The 26822-nt window shown below is 46.3% G+C and overlaps 1 protein-coding gene across 2 annotated transcripts; it reads right to left on the bottom strand.

The window, feature by feature from the left end:
- Window positions 1-338: 338 nt before the first annotated feature.
- TTC5 (tetratricopeptide repeat domain 5) lies at window positions 339-24896 on the bottom strand. 2 transcript variants are annotated; one of them, XM_084767630.1, is made up of 10 exons: window positions 24815-24877; window positions 17518-17650; window positions 15220-15431; window positions 14690-14840; window positions 12804-12895; window positions 11073-11129; window positions 10067-10213; window positions 9712-9926; window positions 5021-5165; window positions 339-1042 (listed from the first exon to the last, which is right to left on the bottom strand). In XM_084767630.1, the coding sequence occupies exons 1-10, from the start codon at window positions 24860-24862 to the stop codon at window positions 923-925; spliced, it is 1320 nt and encodes a 439-aa protein (XP_084623756.1). In that variant the 5' UTR covers window positions 24863-24877; the 3' UTR covers window positions 339-922. The 2 variants fall into 2 exon arrangements, with proteins under 2 accessions (XP_084623756.1, XP_084623757.1); XM_084767631.1 differs by lacking the exons at window positions 339-1042; window positions 5021-5165; window positions 9712-9926; window positions 10067-10213; window positions 11073-11129 and having other exon boundaries at window positions 12831-12963; window positions 24815-24896.
- Between the last annotated feature and the right edge of the window lie 1926 nt (window positions 24897-26822).

Raw genomic sequence — 26822 nt, 5'->3', positions numbered from 1 at the left:
TGCACATAGGCCACATACACACATACACATGCTGCTCATGTTAATGCACATAGGCCACATACACATACACATGCTGCTCATGTTAATGCACATAGGCCACATACACACATACACATGCTGCTCATGTTAATGCACATAGGCCACATACACACATACTGCAATGCAGAAGATCTGAGTGCAGCTCCCAGCACCAGCAGCTCTCAACTACCTACAATTCCAGATACATTATTTTGTATAATAATCCCCTCCCCCCAAAAAATGTTACTCAAACAGACTTTAGAGATCTTAAAACCACGAATCCCAATAACATGAGAGAATAAGGAGACAGAACTATATGGTAAATTTTTTTCCAAACATTTTTAATTTTGTTCCAGCCCTAAGGAAGAGTTTAGACAGAGTCCCGCTATGCAGTCCTGGCTGACCTGGAACTGAACGTTTAGGGTCCAGCTAGCTCAGAACTCACAGAGATCTACCTTCCTCTGCCTCCTAGGTGTTGGAATTAAAGGTGTGCCACCACAGCCGTCTGAAAATGTTTTTTTAAAAAATTAAATCTGAAAAAAAAAATTTTAAAATGCTCAAATATGAAGCCACTAGAAAGTTAAGCCCTCTCAGTAATAAATAGTAAACGGATATGTACATACATAGTAGACTCAGGAAGGAGGCAGGAACAGGGGTCTCGGAACTGTCAAAACATCTCAAGACTCCGGGAAAGGAGTCTCCCGTGACAGGTCCCGACTGGTCTATGACTGCATCGTCCTTCTTCAGGTCAGCACATTAGAGGACGGAGAAACAAACGAGGGGAATGGCGGCTCTGAAGAGGGCTAGGCTACCACAGGGAAAAGGAGAGAGATTCAACCGCAGGGGAAGAGAAATGTCCATTCACAGAGAGCCCCCTCTGTGCACCGTCACTGCCTCTGCGGGGTCACTCACACTGTGGCCGTGACGCCACTGTGGCAGAGGCCTGGCTGCTGGGGTTCTGTGACTTTCCATTCACCACCAGCAGGAGAGGCGTTTCCACACGGACGCTGCAGAAGGAATACTCCTAGAAAAGACAGACAGACCAATTCATTACACATCTCAGTCAGAAAAAAACAAAAACTCCCGCAAAGGAACTTTTTCTGCCTACCCTCCCTGAGTGTTCACCCCTTACCTGCAGCTTACACTGAATAAAACCGAACAAAGGAGACAGCTGCTGAGACAGCTAGGGCACCAACAACACAATTACAAGAATACGAGAGTGCCCTCACTCAAGAAAGCACGGTCGTCAGCCTGCCTGAGAACAGGGTGCCACTAGCCTCTCAGAGAATCTGCCCGCCCCCCCCCCCCGCCCCCACAGTTTCTACAGAGAGCAGCCAGCCAGAACCACAGGAACTTGCTAGTCTATTCATAAAGCCCCAAATTAACCTACCAGACATAAATCAAGATTTCTATTTTATATGTTAATGAGATAAAACATAATCAATAAACATAATAAAACACTCAACCTGATAAAATGTATGAAGAAAACATATCTTTCAAGTAAAATCAGCAAGTAATTTTTCAAGAGTTTTGTTTCAGTATTAAGAAAATTATTGGGGGCAAGGGGAGCTGAAGAGATGGCTCAGAGGTTAAGAGCACTGTCTGCTCTTCCAGAGGTCCTGAGTTCAATTCCCAGCACCACATGGTGGCTCACAGCCATCTATAATGAGATCTGGTGCCCTCTTCTCTAGTGCAGGTGTACATGCAGGCAGAGCACTGTATACTTAATAAATAATCTGGAAAGAAAGGAAGGAAAGAAGGAAGAAGGAAGGAAGGAGGAAGAAAGGAGGAAGGAAGGAGAAAAGAAAGTTAGTTATATGGGCTAGAGAAATGGCTCAGCAGGTAAGAGCCTGCGCTGTCCTTCCAGAGGAACCAAGTTTGGTTTCCAGCACTAACATCCAGCAGCTCACAATTGCCTATAACTCCAGTTCCAGGGGATCCAATGCCCTATTCGGGCCTCCAAGGGCACCAGACACACACATGGTGCACATACATACATGGAGGCATAACACTCATCCACACGAGAACATAGTAATATATGTATAAAATATATATAAATTAAAAGGCTTCAACATTTGAAGCACTGGCTATGGCAGCCTGATGGCCGAAGTTCGATCCCCAGAAGCACATTAGAAGAAAGAGCCAACCCCAGAAGCCACCCTGTGACCTCCACACACACCACAGCATGCACATCTGCGTGAGCACTCACATACAAACACACACACACACACATACACACACAAAGCCACCCTGTGACCTCCACACACACCATGGCATGCATATCTGCATGCACACTCGAGTACACTCGTGTACACACACACACACACACGTACACGAACACGAACACACGAGCACACATAAAGCTACCCTGTGACTTCCACACATACCATGGCCTGTACATCTGCGTGCGTACTCGCATACACACACACACACACTTTTTTTTTAAGTTTTAGATATAGGAATAATCCTTAGCTCGCAGGCTATACTACAGATAGTGAACCATATCTGCTCAGTGCACCAGAGGCTGCTGCCCCACCCTACATGGTAAGAGCATGGCTAAGTACGTCTTCTCATAATGTTTTGGTTTTATAAGTTGACTTATTTTATTCTTGCGCATGTAAGTGTTTTGCCTACATGTATGTGCATGTGTGCCAGTGCCCACAGAGGTCAGAAGAAGGGGTCGGATCTCCTGGACCTGGAGGTCCAGGTGGTTGTGAGGTATCATGTGAGTGCCGGGAGTCACACCTGAGTCCACCATACTAAGCATCTTTCGGGACCAGCCCCTCTCAGGAGATTCAGGCTATAAACTCTTAGCAGCATCTAGCACTCTCACAAGTGTTCAGTAAATGTAACTCTCATCACCACTACTGTGACTCAGAACCAAAGAATGCAACCAAATATGTAAAAATATTAGCGATGTTCACAGATACACATCCAGTATCTTTCTGTTTAGCTGTGGCTGCTGGTCAAGCACATCTTGGGTGAGGCTCCTCCTCACCTTGTTTACAGTTCAGATACTTATGAACTAGGACGATGAACTGCTGTCTGTTCTGTTACTAGCAAAATGCTTCTCACTAACACATAAAAGACCAGCCAGGCATGGTGGCACACACCTGTAGGCCAGGCATGGTGGCGCACACCTCTAGGCCAGGCATGGTGGCGCACACCTGTAGGCCAGGCATGGTGGTGCACACCTGTAGGCCAGGCATGGTGGCACACACCTGTAGGCCTGGCATGGTGGCATACACCTGTAGGACAGGCGTGGTGGCACACACCTGTAGGCCAGGCGTGGTGGCACACACCTGTAGGCCAGGTGTGGTGGCACACACCTGTAGGCCTGGCATGGTGACACACAGGGCAGAGGAAGTTAGGTATCTTGAATTCAAGTCCAGCTTGATCTACACGAGGAATTCTAGGACAGCCAGGGATATGTAAAGAGACTGTCTCAAAAAACAAAAACAAAAACAAGCAAGCAAGGCTGGTGGACTGAGATGTGTCCTCGTTATCACTTGGACATCTAGGTGTTTCACCCCATTCTTTAATTTCTTTTTGCTCACCAGTAGTTTTCCTTTACACCAAAATATAGATACATCTGTGTGAGTATAATGTATGTAATATACACTACACACAAAAGCATACATATATGTAAACAATACACATGAAACACACATGTAAATAATACACAAAGACACACTCATATCACACACTTAAGTACACATCTATAGAAAAGCACACACATGTCACCCATGTGTAAATAACACATACAAACAAAAGTACACATACCACACACATGCATATAATGCATACACATTAAAGCACATATATTATACACGTGGATAGAATACATACACAAACATACACATCACACCTGCATATATAATGCATAATCATACATCACACATGTGTATATCATACATAACACACAAAAGCACAGATACATAATGAATATATAAAGGCATACACATATTACTCATTTTTATATTATATACACAAAAGCACAAACTTATCACGTGTATATAATACATACACACCTACACATATCAGACACATATAATATATACACACAAAAGCACACATATTACACATGTGTATATGCTGGAAGGTTTTAAGTCATCTTGACACAAGCCAAAGTCATTTGGGAAGGTGGAATCTTGATTGAGAAAATGCTCCCATCAGACTGTGGGCAAGCCTGTAGGGCATTTTCTTGGCTAATAATCGATAGGGGAGGGCCCTATGCAGTGTGGACCTTGGCACACCTGGCACCCCTATAAGCTGGGTGCTATAAGAAAGCTGGCTCGGGAAGCTACGAGGAACAAGCCAGTTAACAGTGCTCCTCCACAGTCTCTGCATCAGTTCCAGCCTCTTGGTTTCTTTTTTTTTTTTTTTAAAGATTTCTTTATTTGTTATGTATACAATATCCTGCCTGCAAGCCAGAAGAGGACGCCAGATCTCATTATAGATAGTTGTGAGCCACCATGTGGTTGCTGGGAATTGAACTCATGACCTTTGGAAGAGCAGTCGGTGCTCTTAACCTCTGAGCCATCTCTCCAGCCCTCTTGGTTTCTTTTTGTTTGGTTGGTTGGTTGAGACAGGGTCTCTCTGTGTAGCCTTGGCTGTCCTGGACTCACTTTGTAGATGAGGCTGGCCTCGAACTCACAGAGATCCACGTGCCTCTGCCTCCCGAGTGCTGGGATTAAAGGCGTGCGCCACCACTGCCCGGCGCCTCTAGGTTTCTAACTCCAGCTCCTGCCCTGACTTCCTTTGCTGAAGGGCTATGATGCTGAAGTAGAAGATGAAATAAACCCTCTCCTCAGTTGCTCTTGGTGGTGGTATCTCAATATAGCAATATTTCTATAAGTACATACACACAAAAGCACACCCAGATCACACAAACGTATACACAGTACATACGCACAAAAGCACACCCAGGTCACACACACTTTCACTTCTGTGTTTTAAACAGGGGTTTGCTGAGTCACAAAGACTCCTCCCCATCACTCACCTTTCCCTTGTGCTGGATCTGGTGACGCCTCAGGCTGGGCTCAGGGATGGCCACAGAGTCGCCAATGAGCACGCCCCAGCTCTGCACCACATTATACACCATCACTGCATAGCAAGGACCATCTGAATCTACCAAGCCGAATGTGCTTCCAGGTTCAAGTGGGTTAAAAAGAGAGGGGAAAAAAAAAAAAAGAAAAAAGTAAGCGTTTGTGGGCAGGAAAAAATAGCAGTAGTGGTTTTAAAATATAGCAAAATAATAAACGCATTCTTACTCACTTACTGAGAAATCTACAAGGACCATTATCCACTATATGCTATATATAATCAACGGTTCAAGTCCCCACTTTATACCTCAGAAACATGCATGAGACTACCAAGAACTTAGGACATGTAGACACTGGAGGTCATTCAATAAATATTACTGAGAAACCAGTCCAAAATCTTCCAGCTGGACGGTTAGTCCTGGCCTATCAATTCAACAAACACAGCCTTAGCCACGCTCTCTCCAATCATTATCAATTTAGGTTGATTCCACGAACTTTGATTAAGTATCACATATCAAGCATTGCTACAGTAAGATACTAACCCAGCTATAAATGACCTGTAACCTAGCAGGAGTCAGATGAAAACACCACCACTTGGGTTGGGGAGTGGCTCTGTGGGGGGGTGTTTGACCGCCGGGACATACTGACAGTTCCAGCCTACAGCAAGGTGAGGTAAGAAGACCCCAGCTTGAAATACACAGAATTTACAATCAACCTGGATTATGCTGCAAAAACCCTATTCCAAAAAGCAAAAGTTAAAACAGGGAAAACTAGCTACTTAAAACAGTAAAGCTGCCGGGCACAGTGGTGCACGCCTTTAATCCCAGCAATCAAGAGGCAGAGGCAGGTGGATCTCTGTGAGTTTGAAGCCAGCTTGGTCTACAAAAGCGAGTCCACCAGGATAACCAGGAATGCAGAGAAATCCTGTCTCAAAAAACAAACCAAACAAACAAAAAATCCAGGAAAGCTAAACCTAGTGTGGGGGCCCATGTGACCTCAGTATTTTCGGGTGGGATGCAGGAGGGTCCTGCAGGAAGGCCAGCTAGACTGTCTGAAAAAGGAGGGTGGTGTTTGGGAGACGGACCGGTGGGTCAAGCACTGGCTGCACCAAGATGAGGACCAGAATTCAGAGCCTCAGAATTCACAGGAACTGAGGTCTACACTGCCCACCTGTAATTCCAGCTCAGGAAGGCAGAAGCGAAGGAACCCAGAACAAGCTGACCAGCTACATTAGCTCCAACAACCAGATCAGTGTGCAAGTAAGAAATGCTGTCTCAGTGAGTAAGATGAAGAGCAACTGAGAAAGACTTCTGACATCAAGCACTACACACAGAGAGAAAGAGACAGAGAGAGAGACAGACAGGCAGACAGACAGACGCACAGAGAGACATATGCACAGCAAGGCTGGACAGGGAAGGTGGCTCAGCTGACAAAGCGCTTGCCATCAAGCATGAGGACCTGAGTTCAGATCTTTACCATTCATGTAAAAAGGCTGGGATGCCAGCACCGGGGAAATGGGAGCAAGGAGCTTCACAGGGCCTTGCTGGCCTGCTGGTCTTGCTCTGCACATGAGCTCCAGATTCAAGAAGAGAGCCTGCCTCAAAAATACCAGGGATGGTGGCTTGCACCTTTTGATTCCTGGCACTCAGGAGCCAGAGACAGGAGGATCCCTGTCAGTTCCAGACCAGCCATGGATGCACAGTAAGACCCTGTCTCAAAAACAGAGAAAAGAAGGGAAGGAGAGAAGAGGGAGGGGAAGGGGAGGGAGAGGGAGAGGGAGAGGGGGAAGAGGTGAGGAGAGGGGAAGAGAGGGGAGGGAAGGGGAGGGAAGGGAGAGAGATGGCGCAGCACTAAGAGCACTTGCTGCAGAAGACCCAGGCTCAGTTCCCAGCATCCACAGGGTGGCTCACAACCATCAGTAACTCTAGCTCCAGATCTGGTGTCCTCTTCTGACCCTAGAGTACCAAGCACACACATGGTGTACACACATACAAGCAGGCAAAATACTCATACACACAAAATAGAAAATTTTTTAAAGATTTTGTTTATTTATCATAGATACACAGTGTTCTGCCTGCATGTACACCTCTTCAGGTGCACCAGATCTCATTATAGGTGGCTGTGAGCCACCATGCGGTTGCTGGGAACTGAACTCAGGACCTTTGGAAGAGCAGGCACTGCTCTTAACCTCTGAGCCATCTCTCCAGCACCCACAAAATAAAAATTTTTTAATGTTTTTAAAAAACAAACAGGGCGGAAGGCTGGCAAGATGGCTCTGCAGGTAAAGGTGCTCGCTGCCTGGGATCAAACTCAGGGCACACACAGCAGAGAACAGCTGCGCAGCACGACCTTCCAACTGCGGCATTCCCTGCCAACCGCAGCATGTCCTCCAGGAGGGAGCGGAGGCTCACAGCCTCAAAATGCCGCATGTGCAGGAGAACAAAACTGTGGAAGGTTCTTCAAGGCCACTGCCAATCGTGTAAAAGGGACCAAACCGTTGCTAAGGGGTGGACCAACCAAACTTCCAAAGAGATGTTCAGAATGCATGCAGCTTTGTAGGGTGCCAGGGCTACCGTTCCCGGTTTTCGGGAATTATCGCCCATGTTGGCATGGGCTTTCTGTGATGCTGCTGCTTTTGCGTCATCTCTGTTCCTTATAAATAAGCCCTAACCCATACTCCTGTTTGTAATTGCAATTAAAAAAAAAAATCACTAGTTCACCAAATTGGTCTGTCCTGGGCTCCCTTTCTGGTGTTAAGTAGACATGCATGTTGTGTGTCACAAGGAAAAAAATCTGTCACACAAGCACCAATTCCAAAAAGTTGTCCTCTGACCTCCACATGCGTGCCATGGCACATGTGTATGCATGATCACACATGTGCACACACACTAACAGCTAAGAAATTGTTTTTAATTGAAGAAAGAAAAGAGGCCCAGCATAGTGCTGCACATCCAGCATTTGGGAGGCAGAGGCAGGAGGATCTCTGTGAGTTCAAGGCCAGCCTGGTCTACAGAGTGAGCTCCAGACCAGCCACAGCTGCACAGTGAGACCCGGTCTCCAAAAGGAAAAAGAGAGGTGAGGATGCTATAGAGCCGTGGAGCAGAAGTGTGGAGACAGTGGTGGCCACTTCACACAGACTACAGGCCTATAGCCAAGCACCGGGAAGGCAAAGGCAGGAATGAGTCCCAGTGAGGCGAGGCTAGCTCAGAAAACAAACCACTGTAGCAGAAAAGGAGGAACTCAACCAGGGACCAAGAAGTGAATGAAGGACCAAGCAGGTAAAGTCCTCACTGGATCCTGAGGTTCCAAGATTTAAACAGTTCCTGGGCTGGGCTGATGGTTTAGTGGGTACAGCCCCTGGCAGAAGGGTGACAAGCTGAGTGCAACCCCAGGACACACACTGGAAGGGAGAGCCAGCTCCCCACACAGGCTCCACGGCACGCGCACACTCACACGTGTACCGTATCAGTACCCACAGGGTTTCCCAAGGGAACAGGCTTACCCCTCCTTTGCAGGACAGTGAGCATGCTCCACGTGGTCCTTAGGTTTTCTTCCTCACTCCCTCGAACACATACGCCAAAACCCAAGTAAACAGTGGCTAAATACAATTCCTCTACTCAAGAAGTTCCCTGTCTCAAAAGATAGTTCTGAAACTACAGGTATGAGAGCACCGATCTGTTTTTATTCTGCCACACAGAACTAGCTAAGTAACAATAAGTCAAAAAAGCAAGTTGTCTGTATATTAGAAAGAGAGAGAGAGAGAGAGAGAGAGAGAGAGAGAGAGAGAGAGAGAGAGAAAGCAGGACGCCCAGGCAAGATCCCAACCAGGCCTGTGCTCAAACCCGAAGCTCACCTTCCAGGACTTTCTAGAAACAGAATCTAAATTTGTCTTTCTTCAACTCTGTGATCCTGAACGCTCAAAGAAGATGAAGAACTTTAAAGTTTCTCTGTCTTACTTTTGAAATGACCTGTCAAGGGGGCTGGAGAGTCATCGTCGGTTAAGAGCACCTGTTGATCTTGCAGAGGAGCCAGGTTCAGTTCCCAGCATCCCTAGGGTGGCTCACAGCCATCCATCACCCCAGTGCCAGGGAATCTGAAGCTTTCTTCTCAACTTGACACACGGCACACACACAGGCATACAGACAAACACTCATGCACACTGTTTTTTTAAAGATCACCTGCTAATTTCAGATATGAATTTAGGAATTCACAAAGCATCAAACTCAGGAGAACAACAGACAGTGACAGAACCTATAAATGTCTCTATCATATGACTGTTAAAGGCCAGAAAAACGGCCCACAGGGTAAAGACACTTGCTGCCAACCTGCCTGGCAACCTAAGTCTGACGCTGGGACCCACACACTAGAAGAGGAGAACTCCCACAAGTTGTTCTGGGACCTGCAGATGAAGGCTGTAGCACACGTGCGCCATCACATGCATACATAAAATAAAAAGTCAAACAGAACTGTACTGCTGTAAAACAAATTAACTAATTAAAGAGATTGTTAGGGATCTCCTAGATAAGGCTTATACGCAGAGTAGATCCCACAAGGCAGTAAATGTCATTTGCAACATGTCTTCACAGGCCAGGAAAAGGCCAGGAGGTGAAAGAGATTTGTTCAGAGGGAAGGGAAATGTAAGACTCACAAGGGGACTTTCTCCTCTGTGGTTAGGCTGAACACCACCTTGCCCAGGACCACAGTACCACTGTTCACACCAGGCTGCAGCGTACTCAGTGGCTTGTGCTCCAGGGTCACTTTCTGCCCAGAGGCCGACTGATAGCGCCCGTCACCACAAGGGCCCAGATGGGCTGGGCGCAGGCTTCCCAGCATGCTCTGAAGCTTTTTGGGTTTTGTCTTCCCCTGTAAAAGAAGGTAAAAATAAATGAGAAGCTGATGTACTGATGAGTCTAGTCTTCCTCTCAAGCTGCCCACCTGCCCCCACCACCTGACGCTATGCTTTTTGTATCTGACTGGCAGCTGCAGGCCTTGGGCAGCTTTACCTTGCTCTGCAGGAGGCTGGTGAGCCTACTGAGGAAGTCCAGGAGTAGTTGTTCTCGATGCCGGGGCTCTGGCCACGCAGGGTCCAGTGCGGCAGCCTGAGCGAAACCCTGCAGGGCCTCCCCGTAGCTCTCTTCATATTTATGCAACTGTAGAAAAGTAACCCAATGTGTAAGTACAGACACAAACTACCCAGAGGAAACGCTACAGTGGACTACAAACCTAGAGGAAACTGTATTTCCCCTCAGCCATCTTCCTATCCTACGCTGAGCACCCTCCTTCCAGGCTAAGGTGAAGACAACGCAAAGATGAACTCACTTCAAGAAGCTAAACTCAAGCCGGGTGGTGGTGGCGCACACCTTTAATCCCAGCACTCGGGAGGCAGAGGCAGGCGAATCATTGTGAGTTCGAGGCCAGCCTGGTCTACAAAGCAAGTCCAGGACAGCCAAGGCTACATAGAGACACCCTGTCTTGAAAAAAAAACAAAACAAACAAACAAAAAAAGCAGCAGCAGCTAAAGTCTGAAGCAGCTAAGCTGCACATCATTCTGTTTATAGCTACAACTCGGAAGTTTTGAGTTTTGTAGGCCATGCTGCCACTCCCTATGTCCTCCACACTTGCATCTCGCCCTTCCCTCATGTGACCTCTCTAGGCTGAGGTCAAATTGCTCCTCCTAAGAGCAATCGGGCTTTCCTCTAGTGATCTGTATCCAACTTTGTCCCTACACAACTCAGTTATCCTCAGAAGCTAAGACTCAGGTGTCTTTTTTTTAAAGACATTTTTATTTTGTAAGTGTTTTGCCTGTGTGTACGTATGTCCGCCACGTGTATGCAGTACTCAGAGGTCAGAAGAGGGCATCAGGCCCCCTAGAACTGAAGCTATAGCCACACAGGAACCACAGGTCCTCTGACAGAGCAGCAAGTGCTTTTAGCCTCTAAAGCCATCTCTCCCGCCCCTCTATGTCCTTTTTCATTTCATCCTCAGCTGACCACCATCCATGGGTCTTACCGTCGCCCTGTTGAGATGAAGGTCAGGGTTGCTAGACGCTTTCCTGTCAACCTTCTCCTATAATGGGGGGAAAAGATCATCGGTAAATCCTGACTCAGTTTCCACATTGCCCAAGCTCCACATGCCCCAGAATAACCTGAGCCTCTTCCTTCTCAAAATGCTGCCTATGGCAACGCTGCTCAGTATCTAAGTGTACATCACTCTGCCTCTGAAACCTCTGAGATAGAAAGCTGATTACATGTGTGCAACTTTAAAATACAGCTGTCATTAACCCACACAGTATTACAAAAATAGATAAAAGCATGGAAGCATTCTGACAGGATGATGATGATGATGATGATGATGTCACGACAAAGGAACAACAAGGAAAGCCTAAGGCAGAAACGATGGCCTGACGCAGCCCTCTGCCCTAACTGTGGCTCCACACGTAGGCAAAGCCACGCTTCTGTATCAAGCTCCTCACAGTGAGTCTACAGCAGATGGACAGGAGCTATGGGAACTACGGAGGGACATGCTGGGGAAACACTACAGTGCCAGTGCCTTTTAATTACGTCCATGGCTTGGGCACTGCGCAGGCATAAGCAACAGGACTTCCGGTTGCTTCAACAGCTGTTTCAGAGATGGTTTTGAATGCAGAAGAGGAAATTAGGAGTTAAAAACAACTATGGGGCAGAGGACAGGTACAGAATTTTGAAGGCATATTCTTTAAAATAGAAACATTCATAAAATTTAAAAACTGGAATAAGAGGCAGGCAGTGTGCAATACCAGCTCTTAGGAGGCAGAGACGGGAAGATCTCACGTTTGAGGCCAGTCTGGGCTTCATAGTGAAACCCTGCTTACAAAATAAACAGACACACAACTGGAGGTAAAATACACTCCCTCTCCCCTTAGGGCGGCCTCTGAACACACAATCGCTGTCTCCTTACTCTGCCAGCAGGTGCAGTGAGCAACAGTAAGTTTAAAAGCAAGCTACTATGTCAAAGAAATCTGAAAGCAAAGAATAGAAATGGATGTGAAAGCTTCATAAAAAAAATCCTCCAGAGTCACTGTGAGCCTTCCAACAATGGACAGACAGGCAATCAGAGCCCCGAGCAAGCGTCACAGTATAAACATGGCTTAGAACACGGGGTGAGGTGTGAGCTCCAGTGTGCAAACTCCTGGCACAGAGCAGATTATGCCTCGCTGTGGGAAACCCAGAGCCACATCACGCAATTTACCCCAGGCTTCATAGTGAGACCCTGTTTATAAAATAAAGAAATACACAATTTAGGGTAACTACTTAATTTAGTACTACTTAATTTTCAGATCTTTCATTTTCTTTAAAATTGCACAAGTATATTTTACTAAGTTTTCTTGGCATAACGATGGGAGGCCCAGAGCCATTTCACGTAGAAGCACTACTGAACTTTCAGAACTTTCATTTTCTTTAAAATTATATAAGTGTTATTTTACTAAGATTTTTTGGAGGCCCTACTAAAGAAAGATGAGCAGGTTAAATTTGGCTCCATGATTTCATTATGCACGCCTATAAGAAACTGAGACAGCAAGGATTATCTGTCACCAAGGCGCCATCCCTAATAGCTTACAAAATAAAATAAGTCACCTCTGCAGACATGAGAGGCTAGCAATCTCTGGCGGCACTGCTTGCTAGAGGAGCACACGGAGCCGGCACAGCCGCTCCTGGTTCTATTGCTGCCCCCACATCCGCCCTGCATCACCCGAGTACTTACTGCTTGTGCATAGGCACTGAGAGCTTGCTGGGAGATCTTAGGGTTCTGGCCAGTATTGAAATACAGAGAAAGATATGCATTCCCCAGGATATCTGCAAGAGCAACAGCAGTGGGCCATCTCAGAGCCCAGTCCAAGATACGACCAGCAGCTCTCGGAGGTCTGTATGTTCAAAGTTTTTATTAGCACATATTATTGTACAAATAGTGAGTTTCACTGTGACATTTCCATACATGCATAAAATGCACTTTGACTACATTTACGTCCTCCATCACCCCTCTCTTGCGTCCCTTCCATGTACACTCAGCCCCTCGGGCGGATTAATGCCTCTTCTGCTTTCATCTCTAGGTTTATTTTAACCCAGTGGGTTGCTCAGGAGACAATGTATGGATGTGGTTATTTACAGGGGCATGAGCCCCTCACTAGCAGTCACAAGACTGAAGAATATGTCTCCCCTCAACAACCATTAACTGCCTACATGTCCCTTAGGGAGGGGTGGGGTTCTGTAAGCCCTGCTATGGGAGAGGGTAGCAGTATTATACAGGTCCTGTGTTTCCAGAAGGTTCTTTAAAAAAAATAAAAATAAGAAATATTTCTTTTAATTTTATGCATATGAGTATTTTGCCTTCATGTCTGCCAATACATTATACTATGCAATGCCTGTGCAAGTCAGAAGAGGGCATCAGACCCTGTGGAACTGTAGTTATAGATAGTTGTGAGTTGCAGTGTGGGTGTGGGGAATTGAACCTGGATCCTTTGGGTGAACAACCAGTGTTCTCAATCTCTGAGCCAACTCTCCAGCCCTTTCCCCAACCTGCCCCCTACTCCCACCCTCCAGACAGGCTCTCAGCAATATAGCCCTGGCTGGTCTCAGGCTAACGAAGATCCACCTGCCTACCTCCTGAGTGCTGGCACTCAGAAGTCTATTTCTGAAAGGCCTCACCTCTTTACTGAAACCAGGTATTACACTGTACTGATTAGTTAAAATTCTGCTGAGATAAATAAAAATGGACTCCCAAGAAGAAAGATGAACAGACTTGACAAAGGCCCTCTGTGCTAGACTTAGTTTAGGGGCTTCTTTATATTGGTTTAGTTTTGTTTGTTTTGTTTTGTTTGGGGGTATATCAGTCTTCTGAGAAGAGGGAAAATCAATTGATAAGACGCCTCCAGGCAGTTCTGTGGGGCATCTTCTTGGTTAATGGTTGATGTGGGAGGGCCCAACCTACTGTGGGCAGTGCCACACCTGGACAGGTGGTCCTGAGCTTTCTAAGAAAACAGGCTAACCGTGAGGATGGCAAGCGCACCGGAGAGCAGCACTTCTCCATGACATGTGCTCCGACTACTGTCTCCAGGTCCCTGCCTTCAGTTCCTGCCTTCAGTTCCTGCCTTCGGTTCCTGCCTTCAGGTCCTGCCTTGACTAAACCCTTTCCTCCCCCAGCTGCTTTGGTCATGATGTTTATCACAACAACACAAGGCACACAAGGACACCTGCATTGCTCACAGGGAAACATAAGTCTCCTCTCTTAGATCAAGAGTTCCCAGAATAACAGTTCATCAAAATAAGTTTAGGGGGGCTAAAGAGACACCTCAGTGGTTCAGAGTACCTGCTGCAGAGTCATAAGGACCAGAGTCTGTGTCCCAGCACCCAAATAATAAACCAAGCATCCAGCAAACTCAGTAACTACACCTAGTGATGGTTTCTACATGTGCACAGGCATTCACACACCCACACAACACACACACACGCACACTTTTAAAACAAGTTCAGGGCTTGTTTTATACATGGCCACAGAGTCAGACACCACGGCGGATTCCAGAAGATTCCAGTATGTAGCCATGGCTGAGAACCACGACTTTATAGGCCTGGACATCTTTTCGTAACACTCACACCAGGAGCGGCCGTCAAGAACATCCATCTGCACAGCCACCTTAGCCTGCCGGACGCTGTCCATGACATGACGAGAGCGTTCCTCTCCAGAGTCCGACTGCAGCTGGCGAAGCACCATTGACAAGTTCTGCAGGGAGACTTTGTTCTTGCACTGCAAACGGAAAAGACGCACGCTCGGCTTGCGTGACTCCGCTTCCCCTTCGGACTCACGCTGAACTCAGGTTTCTTCTAACTCCACATTTTGGTCCTACTTCTAGCCACTAGTGGCGCCTTCAAGCCCATGGATACCTCTGACTGCTGCGTCCACTCACCTAGGCCACACCTAACCCCGGCCTCTTTCCTTCCTCAGCTCCATTCCCCATCCAGTGCTGCTCTCCTCCCTCCTCCCTCCTCCCTCCTGACTCTGTTCCCCCTCATTCAGACTCAGTTCTGTTCTGGTATTCTTGTCCTAGGGACGTTCAAAGAGCAAAAGGAATCCATTACTTCCCAGCTACATTGGGGGCGGGGGGAGAGGGGAATGGGCAGCTCACGTGCGTGAGGGCTCCTGAGAAGCAGGTGTGCGCAGCCGCAATGTCGCCTTTCTTCCAGTACACCTCACCCAGCTGGTTCCAGGCTTCCACCAGCTCAGGCTCCAGCTTCACGGCCTTTGAGAGAAGCACCTCAGCCTCGGGGCTGTAGTCATGAGTCACATTCAGCGCCTTCCCCTTCAGCAGCAGAGCCTGGGCCTCACCCTGGACAGGACCTAGGAAGAAGGAGCAGAGATCACGGCGTGAGAGAGCAGCGAGTTTCTCCCCTCGATAACAGAGCGGCTGGAGGCTCCACCTACGCTTAGCGCAGGCCCAGCTTCGCTCCGTGCTGTGCACCCTCCTGGCCGTTCCTTTATGCCAATAGCTAGAACCACGCCTTATCCTGACACCCCAGGGGCCACCCCTGGCTGGGACTCAGGAGGAGATTGTCGCTGTCCTCCGTTACTACCTCCCCTGTCTCAGTCTCAGCCCTGTAGCAACCTGCTTATGAATATGTTCAAGGACCTTAGAGAAGATATGATAGATAAATCTCTTAATGAAGCCTGTCAAAACGCAAACAGTGAAATGAAATAATGAAAAAATTCACGACATGAAAGTAGAATTTAACAAGGAAACAGAATCATAAAAAAACAAAATCAAAAACCAAAAAAACCTTCACACTGAAATAAAACTGGAAATAAAAATTAGGAAGTCAAACAAAAACCTCAGAGGTAAGTTTCACCAACAGAACATAAGGCATGAAATCTCAAGCATTAAGGCCAAGTAAAAGAAATGGTTAGAGCCGGCGCACGCCTTTAATCCCAGCACTCGGGAGGCAGAGGCAGGCGGATCGCTGTGAGTTCAAGGACAGCCTGGTCTACAGAGTGAGTCCAGGACAGCCAAGACTAACACAGGGAAACGTCTCAAAAAAAAAAAAGAAGAAGAAGAAGAAGGAGGAGGAGGAGGAGGAGGAAAAGAAAAGAAAAAGAGATAGAAAAAGAAAGATTGATAAACCATTACACAAATTAACTAAAAGATAAAAAATGAAGATCCAAATCCATAAAATTATGGATGAAAGGGGGACATCATAACAGGCACCAAGGAAATCCAGAATCCTAAGGACATACTTTAAAAATCTACAATCCATCAAACTGGAAACCCTAAAAGAAATGGGTGAACTTCTTGCTACGCATGACCTACCAAAGCTAAATGAAGATCAGAAGAGCAATTTAAACAGAGCTAGAGAATTTCCTAGAGAAAGGAAGCAGCAATTAAACATCCTCAGCAAACAAGACTGTAGAGCTGAGCTCAGCTAAGGGACAGTGGGCTACATATCAGGGCACAGGGTGAGACCAGCCACTTGGCAATTAGCATCTTCAAGAACACTAGAGCATCCAGGTGTGGCGGAACATGCTGGAATCCCAAAAGAGGCGGTACATTTTAAAGTGATTTCATGGCCAGCCTGATCTACATTCAAATACTAGGACAACACAATGAGACCCTATTTCAAAAAAATAAATAAAGTAAAAAGAAAAAAAAATCAGTTAAAGAGTTTTAAGATCATTGCAAAAAGTTGTTTGTTTTTTTTTTTTTTGTTTTGTTTTGTTTTTTTGAGAAAGGGTCACATTGGCTGTCCTGGAACTCATTCTGTAGATCAGACAGAAAACCACCTGCCTCTTCCTCCCTGTGCTGGGATTAAAGGTGTGCACCATCACCACCCGGCTGCAAAAAGTATATTATCTTATACCATTTGCTATAATCAAACTTTTGGAGTGAAAGAGTGTGGGGAGCCACGCCAAATTCTGCCAAGTTAGAAATCCTGTGCTTAGCCTACACGCTGTGACCTTCAAGTCGCTAACCTTTGCCCGAGGAGGTCTTGTGTTCTAGGCTATCCTTGGACTATTTACCTTTGAAAGAAGTAGAGAAGTTCCTACTGGGAACCACCCAGAGGATCAAGGAAGTTCTTACAGGCCATTGTATTCTGGGGGCTAGGGAGAGCGGGATTAGAATAGATCCTACTGACCTTGCACTATATATATTCTTACTAGTTTATTAAAGAGAGTCTGGATCAGAAATTTCCAGACTTGACTCAATATTTCTCATGTCTCTGTACCCTACTTTCAATCCCCACTCCCTCTTTCAGGTGAGCCCTGGTTCGATTTGTCCTGCAGGCCGGCACACATCAAAAGAGTGCTATCCCACACAGTAGCATGACAGCACTCTGCTCTAACTGATGGCATGCACACACGGTCCCCAGAGAAAGAGTACAGCACTCCACGCCTCACTGGAGGGCAAGGGCTTGAGTGGCCTTGGTGCTCATACCCAGTACTTCCTCCATCTGCTGCAGGGTCTTCTCCATCTGCTCACGCACATCCTGTTGCTTCCGCCCTGCGTCTTCCACACTGTGTGTCTCAAAATAGCCGTCTCGAAATGAGTAGAGCTGATCCACCAACTCCTAGAAAGAAAGAAAAAAAAAATCATTTACTTTGCCAGGAGAGAGGACCTGGCAAGGAGATTTTCCATTACTGGGCAGCCCTTCGCCTAGCAATCCCTGTCCTCCTTATCTCATGTGAGGCACAGCCTAACGAAAAGGCTCCCAGTCCTATCAGACGCTGCAGAGCAGGAGGAAGGGCCAGGGTCACAGGATCTCATGGTCCCGCAGCATCACACGCAGCCGATCTCTCCCGCTCACTCAGGGCTCCCCTATGACCAAGCACTACTAACAAAACAGAAGAGATCCCAAAATTTGTGGACAAATGGATTGAACTAGAAATTATCATAATGAGTGAGTTAACCCAGAAGCAGAAAGAGTCAAATAGTATATATTCACTTATATCTGGGTACTAGCCCAAGGGGCATGTCCCATGAAAGCCTTCACTTAGCAGGAAAGTGGGACAGTGGGGAGGACATCCTATTGGGACTCTAGATGAGAGAAGCATGGGAGAATGGGGAAATAGAAGGATCCAGAGGGTCCTAGAAACCTACAAGAAGAACATTATGACAGGCAGATCTGGGCCCAGGAGTCCTGCTCAAACTACGACACCAGCCAAGGACAATACATGCGGTAAACTTCAAACCCCTACCCAGATCTAGCCAATGGACAGGAGGACATTCTTCACAGTTGAGTGGAGAGTGGGGACTGACTTTCACACGAACTCTGGTGCCCCATATTTGACCACGTCCCCTGAATGGGGAGACCTGGTGGCACTCAGAGGAAGGATAGCAGGCTACCAAGAAGAGACTTGATACCCTATGAGCATATACAGGGGGAGGAAGTCCCCCTCAGTCACAGTCATAGGGGAAGGGAGTATGGGGAAAATGGGAGAAAGGGAGGAATGGGAGGATACAAGGGATGGGATAATAATTTAGATGTAATATGAATAAATAAAATATATTTTTTAAAAAAACAGAAGAGAGACACCTTGAGGCTTGAAATAAACCAAAGTCAAGAAGACCATTCTATCTTACTCTGACCCCCAAAGAATAAAACATTGCCATTTAGGCTTAAAGCTGGACTTTTAGATAGAGGAGATGGCCCTGTGAGTACAGGTGTGTACAGGCCACCAAGCCTGATAGCCTGAGCTCGGTCCCAGAACCCACATGGTGAAGGGAGACAGCCAACTCCTGCAAGTTGTCCTCTGGCCTCTACACATGTGCCCTGGCATGCACCCCAATATATTAAAAAAAAAAAAAAGAAGATGAGGGGCTGGAGAGATGGCTCAGAGGTTAAGAGCACTGGCTGCTCTTCCAGAGGTCCTGAGTTCGAGTCCCTAAACCACATGGTAGCTCAGAGCCATCTATAATGAGATCTGGTGCCCTCTTCTGGCCTGCAGGTGCACATGCAGGCAGGATACTGTATACATAATAAATAAATAAATCTCTTAGACTGAGGAAGAGGAGAAGACAAAAGAAGGAAGAAGGAAGGAGGAGAAGATGGTGATGGTGGTACACTCCTTTACAGCCAGGGCTACAGAGGGAGACCCAGTCTCAAAAAAAAAAAAAAAAACTCAAAGGGGGGTGGGGTGGGGTATGGTGATTTCATTAAGAATGTCCCCCATAGGCTCATATATTTGAATGACTGGTCACCAGGAGTAGCACTATTTGTGTGCCATTGGGTGTGGGCTTTGAGGTTTCAAGAACACCCATGCCAGACCCCGAGTCTCTCCCTGCAGCCTGCAGATCTGGATAGAGAACTCTCCCCTTCTTCTGCAGCACCATGTCTGCCTGCATGCCACCCTGTTTCCCTCCATGATGGTAATGGACTAACCTCTAAGCTGTAAGCCAGCCCCAATTAAATGCTTTCTTCTCTGATTCATCACCTTTTCTGCTACTCAATTAGACATCACTTTCAAACATGGGTGCTTCCTTCTACAAACTAACTTCACCTTCTTTTGGGATTAAAGGCATATACCGCCATGCCTAGACCTAAGCGTTTCTTTACCTGATTCTTGCTCTAAACCAGGCTGGCCTTGAGCTCAGATCTGCTTGCCTCCTGGATTAAATGTGTGTCTGTATTCCATCCGATCACCCAGACCTAGAAGATCTTTGGATGTATGTTCTGCATTAACATTCCTCTACAAGGTCCCCTTTCTGTTTAAGCTAAAAATCGTACAATAGAAACAATTATTAGGTCTGGCATGGTGGCACACGCCTTTAATTCCAGCACTCAGGAGGCAGATGCAGACGGATCGCTATGAGTTCGAGGCCGGTCTGGTCTACAAAGGGAGTCCAGGACAGCCAAGGCTACCCAGAGAAACCTTGTCTCAAAAAAACCAAAACAAAACAAAACAAACAAAAACAGTTATCAGTCCCACAATCTTAACAGTCTGAATGTCCCTCTGAAGACCCACTCAGCCGCTGATGTGATGATCTTCCATAACTGCAGTCCCGGTCAGCAACAGCCCATTTCGGCATCAAGGATTTCCTGTCTGCCAGTCTAGTGAACTATCTGTCCCTCTTCAGCTGGTCTGTAAAGCTGTCTCCATGCAGAGGATCTGCTTTCTGCATCATTTGCACTACTGTCTTTCTGCTCTTCCCTGAGTTATGACTTTCATTGGGAAGCCTCTCTCTCCCTCCTTCCTTCCCTCCACCTCTCTTCCAAGACAAGGTTTCTCTGTATAGCCCTGGCTGTCCCAGACTCACTTTGTACACCATGCTGATCTCAAACTCACAGAGCTCTGCCTGCCTCTGCCTCTGCCTCTGCCTCTGCCTCTGCCTCTGCCTCTGCCTCCAGAGTGCTGGGATTATAGGCGAGCTCCACTACAGCACAGTCAGGGATAAGGAAAAGGAAGGTACTGAAGAGGCAGTTTTACCAGGACAGTAATAGAGAGATGGTTTGCAGAGAGAACTCAGGTGAAGATGGAATAAGCCAGAAAAGGAAAAGAAGCCATAGGATTAGAGCAGATTGCTGAGTTAGTTTGACATCAAGGAGAGCAATTCCAGGCCAAGAGAGAAGCCAGACTGAATAAATCAGCTGGGAGAAGAGTTTGAGCCAGAGCAGCTGAGCTGAACCAGCCGAGAGCCCAGAAAGAACAAGTTGGGGTGCGCTTATAAGTCTCAGAGGCTGAAACCATTCTAGGCCTCTGCTAGAGAGTACAGAGGCTAGAAGCTTCCAGGACTAGGCCTAGGCCAGCAGAAGGAGGCACTAAGAACCCAGACAACAACTGAGGCAGGAGAATAAAAGATACTTTACAATGGACTTTTTTTTTTTTAAGATTTATGTATTTATCATTATGTATACAGTGTTCCTGCCTGCATGTACACCCACAGGCCAGAAGAGGGCATCACATCTCATTACAGATGGTTTTGAGCCACCATGTGGTTGCTGGGAATTGAACTCAGGACCTTTGGAAGGACAAGTGGTGCTCTTAACCACTGAGCCTCTCTCTCCAACCCTACAATGGCCTTTTAAGCTCTGTTGCCTCACAGATATACCATGCATGAGGCTCTCTGGGTCTCATCCCTAATACCACCCAAAAGGTGGGGGGGGGGGGGGGAGGATGGGGAGGAAAGACATTCCCCAAAATAAAACTGCACTTCCTATTAGAAAAACTTAACCATTATTTTTTCACACGCTCATATAAATACACGACCTTTCTAAATATGACAAACCTGTAAGGAAGGCCTCGCTTTTCCAACACAGAACAACCAATTTGAACTTACCGTTTTTTGTTTGTTGCTTTGGTTTGGTTTGGTTTTTCAAGACAGGGTTTCTCTGTGCAGCCTTGGCTGTCCTGAACTCACTTTGCAGACCAGGCTGGCCTCGAACTCACAGAGACCCACCCACCTCTGCCTCCCGAGTGCTGAAATTAAAGGTATGCGCCACCACTGCCAGGCTTGAATTTAATATTTTTAAGATTTTGAGAGGTTCTGTTGTTTGCTAGTAGCATCTTCTGACTCTCTTGTATTTTTTTGTCGACTGAACGTTAAATGCTTCTGTGTCCTCCTGTTATGCTAGAAAAACTGTTTCGATATCTATTCTTTCCTTAAATCAATTAGCAGCAGAAGCAGACAGCCAATTCCATTAAGTTACATCAGCTATCACTCTAAACTTATCCTTATATGATGGGAATACTGCAATAGCGTCTTCTTTTTTTGTTTTGTTTTGTTTTGTTTTGTTTTCTGAAACAAGGTTTTCTCTGTGTAGCCCTGGCTGTCCTGGACTCCCTTTGTAAACCAGGCTGGCCTCAAACTCACAGAGATCCGCCTGCCTCTGCCTCCCGAGTGCCTGCAAAAACTTAACTGGTTAATTGCTTCTCCTCTCACAAACTTGAGGAATTCACCATTGCAGAAAATAAAATCTGAGTCTTTTCCACAACCTACAAGATAGTAGTACGACGTGACCTCCCACAACCACTGCACCACAAACTCCACTTCTTAACCCTCCTTCTCCCCATAACCCTCAAGCCATAGGACCAGCCTGCACCTACAAAGTTCACCCTCAGCAGGAGGCTTCTTCCCCTCCCCCTCCCCCACCCCTCCACCCCACCCCCACCCCCGCAACTGAATGCTGTCCTCAGAGCTACAAATGACTCTCTCCTCATGATCATTTGCACAGAAGCTTAAGCCGCCAACTTCTCAGAAAGACTTGCCCTGATTATCCTAGGTTGCTTTCTTTCCACTTCTGTGATTAAAACACACACACACACACACACACACACACACACACACACACACACACACAAAACTGAGGATAAAAGGAAAGCAAACAACTTATCAACTTTCAGGGGAAGTCACATCGGTAAATCAAGGCAGGCTGAGGAGGCAACACCCGAAGCAGCCCCTCACCAAGGATCTGCTTACTGGCTTACTCACGCGCTGCCTATGGGCTTGCTTTCCAGGATAACAGGCAGGCTGCTTCCTTAACCAGTGCAGGACCCCTTGCCCAAAGGTGGTAATTGCCCACGAAAACAACACACACAGACTTGCCTCTGGGCCAAATGAGACATTTTCTCAATAGAGGATCCATTTTCCCAGATGATCCAGTTTGTGTCAAGTTGATTTAAAAAAAAAAAAATTAACCAGCACACAACCTAAACCAGCAGTTCTTACCCTGTGAGTCTCGATCTTTCTGGGGAGCACACGACCCTTTCACAGGGGTCACATATCAGACATCCTGCATATCAGCTACCTACATTACGATTCATAACAGTAGCAAAATTATAGTTATGACGCAGCAACAAAAGTAATTTTATGGCTGGGGATCATCACAATATGAGGAACAGTATTAAAGGGTCACAGCATTAGGAAGGTTGAGGACCACTGACCTACTTGGGTGGCAGATCTCTGTGATTCTGTGGGACTAGCCTGGTCTACAGGTAAATCCAGGACAGCCAAGACAAGAGAAACCCTGTCTCAAGGAAGGAAAAAAAAAAAAAGAACAAACCACTGACCTAAACCAAAGTAACGTGTTCCCCCTCTCCTCTCCAATTAATCACTCTTAGCCTCCTTCAAAGTACCTGTCACTTTAGATTCTGTGACCCAGTCACTCGTTCCTGTCCGGAGTCCCCACTGCATGTTCCGTAAGGGAAAGGATCTAGTGTCCATCCAGGCTACCCTTAAGCATCAGAATTGGGGCTGGACCATGACAGGCTCTCATTAAATGAAGCAATCAACGCACGGAGGCCCAGGTTATTAACAAATCCGCGTCTGTTACTTGTAATTCAAAACCCTACCCTGAATAAAGAGAAGAACCCGGCCCCTTCTTTGGTAGTGCTTCTAAACTTCTTCTGTATACTGTTCCCAGAAAAAAACCAGGTCCTGCATACACTGATCTGAATGCGTACATAAAGTTGGCACTTTCAGCTCTATAGTCAAAAGGGTGTGTAGAACAGCCAGCCAGGCGGTGTGACGCACGCCTTTAATCCCTGCACTCCGGAGGCAGAGGCAGGAGGATCTATGTGAGTTCAAGGCCAGCCTGGTCTACAAAGAGAGTCAGGACAGCCAAGGCTACACAGAGAAACCATCTTGGGAAAAAAACACACAAACAAGCAAAGCAAAACAAAACAAAAAAAAAAAACACACACACACACAATTTGTCAATTTTTTTAAATAGAGAGTTCAAGGCAAAAGTGATAGCCAATTACTTTTTGTCACAAAATGAGCATGGCTGAAAATTGAAAAAGAGGTCTTCTTCTCAGTGTTTTAGTTGACTTGGCTTTGCTGGACTGAACATTTATTTGCCTGTGGCGGCAATAGCAATACAAATAAGTTGTTAAATGACAGTAGGAAAATGAGAAAATAGTGATTCATAGCCACTCAAATAGCCTCAAGGACACACACTATTCTGTATAACGTTTTGCAATTTTTTTTTCTGTACAAACAAATGTACACAGTTTCTCTAAGGGTGGAATTTAGATTCTGATTTCTGCCAATCACAGTAAGGAATAAAGTTAATCGAAGTACATGCTTTGAGTGATCAAAGACACCTGATCAATGCTTTAAAATTCGTTAGAAATAGCTGAGCAGGGTGGCTCACACCTTTAATCCCATCATTTGGGAGGCAAAGGCAAGTATATCTAAGCCAGCCTGGCCTACAAAGCCAGGTCCAGGAGGAACAGAAATACACGAGACCCTGTCTCAAAAAAGAAACAAGCAAAACTGATAAAAGTATACATACATACATACATACATACATACATACATACATACTTCTAGCTTAAATTCCAGGTTCTAGACCTCCAACTGAGTTTCTGAAGGAAAATCTTGGTCGTTAAAACAAAAGACACAAACTTAAAGGAGACTCCTCTCTGCCTTTCTACAAAAGTCACCTGGGGGGTGGGTGGGGTTAAGAGATTAACATGGAAAATCCTACAACCAACAACCAGGATATGTGATCCGCGGTCCATTACCGAGTGTTGCCCAGTTCAAGGCAGAAAGATGCTGCTAGAGAGATGGCTGCTGCGGAGAGCAAAACAACCTCGTTAAGAGTCGGGGCGACCTGCCATACCACGGACAACCTGCTCGTGAGCGCGGAGTCCCGAGTGGGCGGACTTCTCCGGGCCCGCAAGGAGCAGTCCCGCAGCACCGGCTGAACCCCCTCCGCTGCTCGCTCCGGCTCTGACCACTGCACTTCCTCCTTCCAAAGCAACGGAGCAAAGATTGTAATTCACAGCCTCACCTGCAGTTTCTGCAAGACGCGCTTCGCTTCTTCCTCCTCATCAGCCATCGTCCCAGCTGCTCGGGGCGTCTCCTCCCCCAACTTCGGGACCACAGAGACTCAGCCAGTCCCGCGACGAAACCACAGCGACCCCTGGTGCTCTGGAGGCCCACCTGCCCCTCAGAGACGTCGCTCCACATTATTGTAATCCAAAATTATGGAGGCCAAAGGCATCCTAGGACAGCTTCTAGGTTTTGTTTTGCTTCGTTTTATTGAGAAACTATTTCACCACGTAGACCAACGTGGTTACGTAGTCCAGGACATCTCTAAGACCTACAGTTACTTGGCGCTCAACCTCTGGAAAGAGACTGTGTTCTCCAAGTTTCCTTGTCAAGAATTCACTGAGCATGTACATAGTGAGTTCAGGCCAGCCAAAACAACAACAAAAAAGTCTCAACAACAACAACAACAACAAAAAGCCAGAAAGCTTAGAAAAGTTAACTCTGTCTCACAGTAGTGTGTGTGTCGAGGTAAACACTTGGAATCCAGATAATCTTTGCCCTCTAATGAGACCCTAATTGAATGCACTAGTTACAAGTCAGAAGTAATATTTAATAAAGGGAAAGTTTTAAATTGTTAATATAACCTATTTTTTTCCACTCTTAAGTATTTATTAGAGATACCATGAAAGCCATAAATTACCCAGATGTGTTTTATATTGGCAAGAATGTTACATGTTTAACAGGAAGTTGGCTGGCTAATTTAAAATACATCTGTAGCCGGGCGTGGGGGCGCACGCCTTTCATCCCAGCACTCGAGAGGCAGAGGCAGGTGGATCGCTGTGAGTTCGAGGCCAACTTGGGTCTACAAAGTGAGTCTAGGACAGCCAAGGCTACACAGAGAAACCCTGTCTCGAAAAAAACAAAATAAAAAAATAAATAAATAAATAAAATACATCTGTAACAAGTATATATTATACACAAATGTGTGTATGTGTATATAAATATGTACATATATACATATGTATGTATGTATGTATCATTCTTTTGGGCCCGGGTCTCCTATAGCCCAAGTTAGCACAGAACTTCCTGACTGTGCTTCCCAAGTGCTGGACTTACAGGCATGCACCACCAAGCCTTGTTTAGGAGAAAACCATTAAAATTTTTCAAAGAACACTTAAGGAACAAAGTAGACAACACTTATCTTAATATGTAATTTTGTATCACTGTAGTTAACATTTTGTTCAGTGGACTAAAAAAAGATCTACTTTGAGTGTATTTGTACAGTCAGTGAAAAAAAATTTTTACAGTGTTATAATTTGAATAGGTGCCATTTTCTTCAATCTGGAAATTATTTTCCAAATCACTTGAAGCTTGGAAAAAAACGACCATTTTCCCCACCATTCTGTAGTTTTACAGGTCAGTTGCATGGTAGACTTCTTCAACCTTTCTGAGAGGAAACCCAGCTCTCGTTACCTCACCAACCCGGAGGATGCTGGTGGTGCTCACAGTACAGGAGGCAGCAGCTGCTTCTGCACACGGCCCTTATCCCACACACCCATTCTGCTGCCACCGTTGCCTCACCTGTGTCCAGAGCCACACCGCCAAGTTGCCCAGGTTCAGAATGTTCAGCCTGAACTTTAACCAGTGTTTCCTTAAGGTCAAACCCAGAGTTCCGCACAAGAACAAGGAAGATGTCTGCAGATTCCTAGACTCCAGGCTGCGCCCTGCCCTTCACACTAGGCTTGTGTTTAATCAGTTTCTGCCGTTGCCACCTCTACTGCACCAGCACCAGGGACAACACAGCCATCATCAATAGCATTTTGGTTTGGTTTTGGTTTTTTGAGACAGGATTTCTCTGTGTAGCCCTGGCTGTCCTGGACTCTTTTGCAGTCCAGGCTGGCCTCAAACTCACAGCGATCTGCCTGCCTCTGCCTCCTGAGTGCTGGGATAAAGGCTTGAGCCACCACACCCAGCCAGTTTTATTTTTTAACTCTATCTTCAATGAATTTCCTTTCAGCCTTTACTAA

Source organism: Acomys minous, assembly GCF_964271855.1.
Source record: "Acomys minous genome assembly, chromosome: 18".
In the NCBI taxonomy this organism is placed as follows: Eukaryota; Metazoa; Chordata; class Mammalia; order Rodentia; family Muridae; genus Acomys; species Acomys minous.
Note: the sequence above shows the minus strand (reverse complement) of the source record. Positions and strands in the feature narration are given on the sequence as shown.

Coding starts and splice junctions, on each gene's coding strand:
- TTC5 (XM_084767630.1), bottom strand. CDS start 24,862: ATGGCTGATGAGGAGGAAGAAGCGAAGCGCGTCTTGCAGAAACTGCAG. Junction 12,896..14,689: donor TCTTGACGGCCGCTCCTGGT/GTGAGTGTTACG, acceptor TTGCTCTTGCAG/ATATCCTGGGGAATGCATAT. Junction 5,166..9,711: donor ACAGAGGAGAAAGTCCCCTT/GTGAGTCTTACA, acceptor TGAACCTGGAAG/CACATTCGGCTTGGTAGATT.